This window comes from Limulus polyphemus, unplaced genomic scaffold (assembly GCF_000517525.1).
Source record: "Limulus polyphemus unplaced genomic scaffold, Limulus_polyphemus-2.1.2 Scaffold1161, whole genome shotgun sequence".
NCBI lineage: Eukaryota > Metazoa > Arthropoda > Merostomata > Xiphosura > Limulidae > Limulus > Limulus polyphemus.
The window spans coordinates 249,601-258,650 of record NW_013666771.1 but is presented as its reverse complement, the minus strand read 5'-3'; the positions used below and the strand labels follow the sequence as shown (position 1 = coordinate 258,650).

The window sequence follows — 9,050 nt, the reverse complement described above, 5'->3', positions numbered from 1 at the left end:
TTTTTTATTTCTCGCATCACAGCTTTTGTCTACTTACTGAATAATTTACTGAAAAAAGTACTGATCTATACATTTCAAATCTAAATTTTCACCGTGCAACGCCGGGTAACTCAGCTAGTATAAATATATATATATGTATATATATATAGAGAGAGAGAGAATTATGAGCATATTAAGTAGTTCATCGCCTAAACTCTCTGAAAGTTTGTACATTACATAATTTTTACAACATTGTCAGATAATAAATCTCATATTATTGTGAAACTGTAAGCAAATACGTTTAGATAAAATATATTTATTAGCTATTTTACGTCATTCTATACCTAAACGAATTCTTTACTTGAATTTAGAGATTAAATTCAATGTTTCTTTCTTTTAACAGCAGATTTCATTATGATGTCCATTTTGGAGATATAATATTTCTCACTCCTGACGGACTGTATTTAGTAACCTGTTCTTAATATTTTTTATTTCATTTTTTTCAGTCCCATTAGGAGAAACTACATTTTCACTGTAGTCTGGAGACAGTTAATGGTATTTTTCAGATGTGTGATGTTGTAGATTTGAGTCCCATACTTTTTACTTTTTTTAAGTTACAGTTTTTCTCACATATGAGGCTTAAGAATAGTCGTTAAATATGAGTGGTTTCACTTCTCGGATACCTCTCCTTTTCACCTTTTCCTCACCGCACTTTATACCCGAACCTTTAACTGTTTATTCTGTTTTGAATACATATGTACTTATATTTATAAAAGGACACATTCAAAATGGGTTTGGATGGTATTTATAAAAGGACACATTCAAAATGGGTTTGGATGGTATTTGTTAATGGCCAAGGCTACATTTCATCTATGGTATTACTTTGAATGCCTCTCTTATAGAGGTCATTTTTGTTTAGCATACTCTGAGTCAGGAGAATTAATATAGAAGTCCTGAACTAAAACAAGGAACTAACAGTCAGAGTGCCAGGACGTAGTTTAGTTGCCAAAAACATGCAGTCGTTCTTTTATTGCATGGTTGAAGGACGTGTGGTCGGTCGTCTCTGGATTCACCGCTCTAGTTGAGTTTTGTTGTTAAGCCTAGAGAGCCTGGTCCCGCGGAGAGTTGTTGTTGTTACATGCAGACAGAGAAAAGTAAAAATATTTCAGTTAAGAAGAATATTGGGAGAGTCCTCTGAAAGTAAGATTTTTTTTTATAGTGAAATGCAAAGTTTCTTATCTTTATATAGCAATGAAAAAACTTCAAAATCATATGGTATTTCTTTTCTCTATTTAACCTTAAAAGTTAAATATTACAAATGTAAAAATAGATAACATATTCCTGTGTTGGTTATGATGTTGTGTATTACTTGAAAGGACATGATATCGTTTTCAATTTATTAGTGTAGTAACATTTTGCGATTTTATATTTAAAGTATTTGTTTTGAATGAGCACCAACATGCACAGAAAGGCTGACTAGTTTCTACAATAAACCTAAAATTTTACGTAAATTACATTAAACGATTATTTATTGTTAACCCATTTAATTCACAATAGTTTCAGCATATGGTGAATGGTCGAATCACTGTGACATACTTGGGGTGGTAAAGTTACGTTTTGTTGCTTTGTTACTTGATTCCCGATAGAAAAGTTTTCATCTTATTCCACATAATGCATAACGGTCATTTTGCAACTTAATAAATCGTAAAACGTACAAATTATTTACAGTAGCTACTGTTATTATTTTAAAAAATAATTTAGAATATAAAATCTCGTTCATATCATGGCCGAATGTAGTCCAGTGGTCAGCGTGCTGGATTTTGGATCGGAGAGTCTAAGGTTCGAGACATGATATCATTGAACACGTTCCTCATTTTCAACTATGGGCATTTAATTGAGAGGCAATCCTATTATTTGAATCAAGGAATCAAAGCTCTTGTTGCAACGAGTTTGCTGGCAGAGTATTCTTGCCTCTGGTCAGTAGCTTAAAATTACAGGCAGCTCTACCTTGGTATCCCAGCCGGCCTGGTGAGCCCTGGTATTCGATGAAAGGACTTTGGCGTGGTTGCCATATTGTTATACATTCTTCTTTACTTTCACTCATTATTTCATAGCATTAAACCTAGGAATATATTACCTGACCGTTTATCCAGTGTTTGTAAAAAATTCCGTTGAAGTTGTAAATTCCAGGTGCAATACATGCACAGAAATTTAAAATCCATATCGATACATAAAAACATCATGAAAGTACTATAAACTACACAAAAGTACCAAGTTAGGTTTAACATCTCATCAAACTTTCAATTCTTATAAAAATTGTCTATGATTACTTTTATGTTTTTAATTGAACGTATTTTCATCATTATTATGAAGTAACAGCTGAAATAATTTCTATAAATTTCGCGATATATGAAGGTTAATAGATAACTAAAAAAGTGTCTTTCACGGAGTAAGTTCGGTATTTTGCAGTTAAGCCCTGCTTTAGTAGATAGTTCGCTAATCCGTATTCGTACTATCGTTAAAATCAAAGTAATGAAAAGTATTTTTGTGTGATAAAAGTATGTAATCACTTATAGTTTGTGACAAAGCCTGAGATTTGCCATATGAAATTCTGACTGATCCAATAAAGTTTCACACAAATACTGTATAACTTACATTTCTAATTTCCACATACAAAACAACGCTAATATCATCAGTGTTGTTTTTCAAAAAATGCTTCAATTTTGCCTAAAAGCTTTCGCTGAAGGAGGATCTAAGAAAGTTTATATATATGTAGAGAGAGAGAGAGAGTGTGTGTGTGTTTAAATTCCACATTTTCACATTTAAAAATTAAAATAATTAAAGGTTTGATACTATAGGCTGTCATTATTTTTATATTGTTTGTTTTAAGCGCAAAATAACATAATGGGTTGTCTTTGCGGTGTCAGTCGCAGGGATTGAACCTAGATTTTAGCGTCATAAGTCTTCTTGCTTACCGCTGAACCTCCAGGTGACTAGTTTTTATGTGTGTGCCTCTTTTTTGTAACAATAATATTAAGCAAGTGACGGTTCTGTGGTACTTGAAAAGCAGTTCGAATTTATTGACTTTTTAATTGTCTTTTAGGTTCAGAGAACCTATCTACTATTATGAGATAAAGGTCCTTTGTCGACTAATTTTTCAACTGTATTATTTTAGGATTAATTGATGATTGGAAAGTTTGTTGAGAAATATAACCTTGATAATTTGTTGAATAAGTATAAACTTTAATAACTTTATTCTAATGCCTTCCGAAATTCAATAGAACAACACACTGAAGTCTGTCTCTTTTATTATAAAAAAAACAATTCCAACTAATTTAAAATGAAATTTATACTTGGGAGAAATAAAAAAGTCTGCTCGTTCACTTGAACAGTAGCTCCAATGCTGTAATTTCTAACTGCTCTGACTTCATGTTAGTCAATGGAAATTATTAACAAAGCTTTCAAAAGTTATATAATTAGAAATGAAACATAACGAATACTTTAATGTCACAAAACGACACAAAATATTTTAAGCCTGTTGAAGAAACAACTCACAAATTAACAGTGAAGTATGGCTGCAAAACTTAAGTTATTTTCATTTAAAATGTATATATATACAAACATAAAATCAATGAATAAAGATACCCTTAAGGATCTCGGTAGCTATAAAAAACATCAGGCTATAGCTGCTCTCAAATCGACATTTCACGAATGTTTCCTTTCTAGCAATTCTTTCTATTATTTAACTAGTATATACTTAACAATACGTGACTTTAATGTTATGTTTTAAACGTCGCATCTTGATCCTTGTGTGTTGTATGCTACATATCAAAAACGTGTATAAGTTATTGATATTGTTTTTTATAATGTTCGAACTTGATAACTACATTTCTAACAACCCCTGATAGGACAGTGGTAAGTCTATGGACTTGCAACACTAAAATTCAAGGTTCGATTCAACACGGTGGACACAGCCGATAGTCCAATGTGGTCTTACTTTAAAAACAAACAAACGTTTACAATAATATTCTTAGAGCTTCTGTTAAAATCTCCTACTATGTGCATTTGTTTTCAGAAGATTCAAATGAATGTGTTTCGACTTTTGCAGTTTGCATGTTTTTATTGCTTTTAATAAAATTCACGAAACTTTGGACTTCCCAGAGTTGATAGAAATATTTTCTGAAAGTAACAACAAAGTTGTTAATTTGTATAAGAAAATGATAATTTTAGGGAATGTGTGTGTGTAATTGAAAATATACTCTGTTTTAAGGAACTACACAGGCATAACCGTATAATAACATTACTTGTCGTACTCTCACACATGTAAAGAGATACTCTCGCCAGCAGTACGCACAGTGTTCGTAAATCATGATATCTGGTAATTTAATAATGCCTAAAATATATAATAAAGATAAGTATGTTGAATTTGATTTGCAGTCGTTTTATTTTTAATTATTCTATAGTGAAAGTTTAAATCTTTAACTTAGGACTATATGGAATCACCACGTTACATACGTTAAGAAGGACTATACTGCCTCAACTACAAGGCTTTTATATAGTTCGTTATAATCTAAATTTCATTTACTAAAAATTATACTTTTAATTATTGTTCTTATGAATTTGTGATAACGAATAAGAACTTCTATTTTAATAGTTTATTACATATTTATTTTCGAGATGAACAAAATAATTTGAATTTATTTATTAACTATATAAGATATAGAACAAAATACTACCGTTAGTTCTGTAGACATTTAGATAGAAAGTAAGTCCGCTTTTTTATGTTTGTAACTGTAGAAGAAGAAAAATTCCAATTTGTGTGACATCTAAATCTATGCCTTGGTAAATGATGTATTTTAAATACCCTTTAGATCAAATCTGAAATGATAAACGTGTCTTTATTTGAAAATTTTTATATTGTCATCGTGTTATTTTATAATCCTTTATTTTACAAAGATAAATTTGTTGTTAAATTTTAAAAAGGCATACGTCTTTAGACAAGGTTAGGAGAAATAAATAACACATATTTTAAGAATTTTAAAAACAATATTATCTTTTTACTTTCTTTTCGAAGGATATCATCTGGTATCATCATGCAAGAAGAAGAACTGACATCTCCCCTCCATCTAGCAGTAGAGAGAGGAGATTTAGATGAGGTGATAAGGCTGGTCCAAAATGGTTCTGAGATTGATGCAGAAGACAACAACGGTAAAACACCTTTATTTTATGCTGTAATGTCAGATGAGCTACAAATTGTAAAAACACTGTTGGAAATGGGTGCAAGTACGTCTTCCGTGGATGAAAGCCGGAAAAATCTCATGCACGTAGCAGTTGAGAAGGGGAATCTCGATATGATTGATATATTGTATCAACATAGTGCCGAGTACAGTGGTCGAGACAGAAGAGGATCCACTGTTTTACATGCAGCTGTAATAACTGGCAAACCGAAAGTGTTGGAAGCAATATTAAATAAAGCGGCCACCAACGGACATAGAGGATTCTTAAACTCGGGCAATAAGACTGGTCAAACTGCCCTACACGTTGCTGTGAATCTGGATCAGATCGAAACGATTCAGATGTTGTTAAAAAGTGGAAGTGATCCAAATAATACTGATTTCGGAGACATTACTCCATTACATGCAGCGTTTGACAAAGAAAACCATGTTAATTTCGATGTAATCAATATTTTACTCGACAGTGGAGCCGACGTAAATCTACGTGATCAACAGGGTATGACGCCTCTCCACGTAGCAGCCATCCATGGTCATAGCGATGGAGTTAGTTTACTTCTAAAGTCTGGAGCTGATCCAAGCATCAAAGACGATAATGGTTTGTATCTTTTCAATATGCAACTAAAACTTGGTATCAAAATGAACATGAATATTTTAAAAACTTGCATGGTTGAAAATTTGTATTCAAAATTGAAAACAAACTACCACATTAGTGCTATCTATTGATTACAATGAAAACCTAAATAAGTTTCCTTTTAGACAGTTTGATTAGCACATAAAACTGAATCTGCTGATGACCTTTCTTGTTGTGAAAGATCTGTTTGTTGTTAAAAAATATGCTCAATGAGCTATCTGTACTATTCTCATCGCAAGGATTGTTTGTTTCTTTGTTTAAGTTTTGTGCAAAGCTACACGTTAGCCGTCCCTAAAATATAAGTGATAGACTAGAGGGAAGGCAGCTAGTCAACACCTCCCACCGCCAGCTCTTGTATTACTCTTAACCAACAAATTATGGGATTTATCGTCACATTATAACGCTCCCACGGCTGAAAAGACTAGCATGTTCGGTGACAGATTTCGATCCCGCGACCCGTAGATGCTAATCAAGCGCTTTAATCTATGCCAGGCCACAGGAATGGAACCTCTAAACTGTAAAAACTTTTGCATAAAATGTTCGAAGTGTGTCATTATCTATGTTTGTTTTTTAAGCAATAGAATACATTCTAGTTTGTTTTAAAAGAAAGCTGCACAATGTCTACCATTGAGATCGAACTCTAAATTTAGTGTTGCGAGTCCTGAAACGTACCACTGAGCTACTAGAAGACATGCATTTTTTGTAAATCACCACCGTTCAAAAATTTAAGCGACGTGGTTGTTTACACATTAAGCGTAGACATCTTTGAAAGCAAATAATTTGTATTTCGTATTTATGATAAAGCTACTAAGGCTATTTGTTTCGACTCTGATTTCGAACCACTGACTAGAGAGAAGGCAGCTAGTCAGCAGTAACCTACCATCCATTATCAACGCTGAGTGATTGACTGTCTCTCTTTTAACACACCCACAGCTTAAAGCGAGGAAAGTACCATGTGGTATTGCGCAAATTCAAACCCAGCTCACTAGCTCCAAAATCCAATACACTACATATGGTCTAGACAGCAACGAACTTTGTATAAGTTAAGGGCGGATGTATATTTTTTTTTACATGCCTACTACATTGTCAACGAAATTTTAATTCTAATAACTATCAAAACGAATCAAAAACTTCTTTTTTATGATTGTTTACCACATTTGTCACACTAAGTAGCCAAGTTTAACATATAAAATAATAAGTCTTAGACATTGAGTAAAGTATAAAATTACTACTTTTAAGTTCATATTTCGTACTAGGAAAAAATACAAAACTTTAGATAAATTTCAGAGCCTTCCAAAACGTAATCATTAATCTATAGCTTTAGTCTTTATTAGCTTACGGAATTGTAACTGTAGTGAAGGCCTATCTAACATAAAGTTAACAAAAGCAAATAAATTTGTTTTGCTATTTGAAACTTATGTAATGTTAATTTGTGTAAGTCACAGAATTAGAATGCTTGCAAAACTGTCAACAATAACTGGATAACTTGAGGCGTAATCGCTGAAATGTCATGTAAGAGGCAACTTTTAAAGCTATTTTGTATCTTTTACTTAAATATATATAGTGGCAGTCCTTAAAATCAATTCTTTATTTTTAGGGACGGCTAGCCCATATGGCCCTTGTATAGCTTTACGCGAATTAATTCGTTATTAAAAGTACTTTAAATCTCCCATAATCCAAAGCCCCGCCTGTTCTCCCTCTGTTGGCCGTTAGATACATTAAAACTACAATCTATTAATGTAACGAGTATGCTCATACTGTAATATAAGAACTATTCAAGAAATATATCAGTCTTTAATGCCAAGTGAACATTAGATTTATGGGTGATTTAAGCTAAAATGCTAAACTCGAGAAAACACCCCGGTTTTACATGCTTCAGTTTTAGTCTATGGGATAACTGATGTAATATTAACGACTTTCTGAAACTTCAAGTATTGGGGTTAATCAGTTTTAAGAATCAAATTTGTAAAAGTAAAGGTATAAATGCATTTATTTTTAGAACCACCTCTTTGCAATTTCACAGCCATTTTTATAGATAAACAACTTTTACAGTGTCAGTTATATTTTTAGATACACAATAACAAATAATGTGTTTATTACATTATTTGTCTTATTCTCGAAACGAGTAAATTTTTGAAAATTTGAAGAATGATAATGTTTCTTTGCAGTGACAAAAAATTCCAAACTACCATGGCAGAGAGCTGTTTAAAAATAGTAAAACTTAATTTTTAGTTTATTCAAACACTGTAATCAAATTACTATTGTCGTAATTTTGTTTCATACAATTCTTAACTGCCTTATCAATGATATCTAGGTTAAAACCCCTGTCTGCTGCTACATATTCCAACAATACTATTTCGTTATGTAATTCTTGATAAGAACACAATATAGGCATAGAAAGCTGATATGTTATATGACATAAATGATTGATGCCTTGATATCATAACAGAGAAATATTTTGTGTTCTCTAACTTTTGCAATTGTTTAAATATGTCTAAAGAAGGTAAACTGTCTTTTTTTTACTCCATTAGTACATGTAATGGAAATCTCTAAATTATTCAGATAATTAGAAAATTTTGTTAAAGCTTCCTTACCATATCACCATAACACAAAAGTATTATTAAATACTTAATCAGAATTTTTCGTCTCAAATTAATCTTATTTCAAGCATGACTTTCAAATTTATTTTTTTAAATCGCACAATAATGGTGATAATGGAGAACACACAACTAATTCTTTATTCTGTCTCTAATGTTTGTTATTAACCTGAAAGGAATGAAGATTCTACACAACATTTGAGTGGAATAATAATGTCTATAATTTCAAGTGGTGAAATTTTATTTTAGGTATTAATCATTTCAATTTTTCATAATAGGTTCACTTTTATTACGCTAGATGGCAGCACATTTTCTCTAATGTCAAATTGGAACTTTTATAGCACAAATAAAATATCTGCCGCTAAAATTCACGTCAAAACAAAATAAAGAAACATCTAAAGAAAAATTTATTGTACCAAAGAACTCGAGTCTTTAAACAATTGCCAAATCTTTGAATACTATATTAGTATCTAAGTTTATTTTATACCAATCTCTAAATCAAGAAAAAAATTATATAAATGTATTCTTATTACTGAGAACTTGAGCCATCCTGTTTCCAACACTGCTCCAGAGGTCGTTATTGCCTCTACCCCAGTTTCTTCCCTGCTG

The 9,050-nt window shown here is 31.8% G+C and overlaps 1 protein-coding gene across 1 annotated transcript in view; it reads left to right on the top strand.

Moving 5' to 3' along the window:
- The first annotated feature begins 1,002 nt into the window (after positions 1 to 1,002).
- The window catches only part of LOC106462417 (putative ankyrin repeat protein RF_0381), a 15,182-nt gene continuing 7,134 nt past the window's right edge, over positions 1,003 to 9,050 (top strand). Inside the window, exons 1-2 of the mRNA XM_013922345.2 lie at positions 1,003 to 1,179; positions 5,054 to 5,808. Coding sequence (XP_013777799.1) covers positions 5,073 to 5,808 — 736 coding nt within the window. The 5' untranslated portion in view covers positions 1,003 to 1,179; positions 5,054 to 5,072. The remainder of the gene's footprint in view (positions 1,180 to 5,053; positions 5,809 to 9,050) is intronic.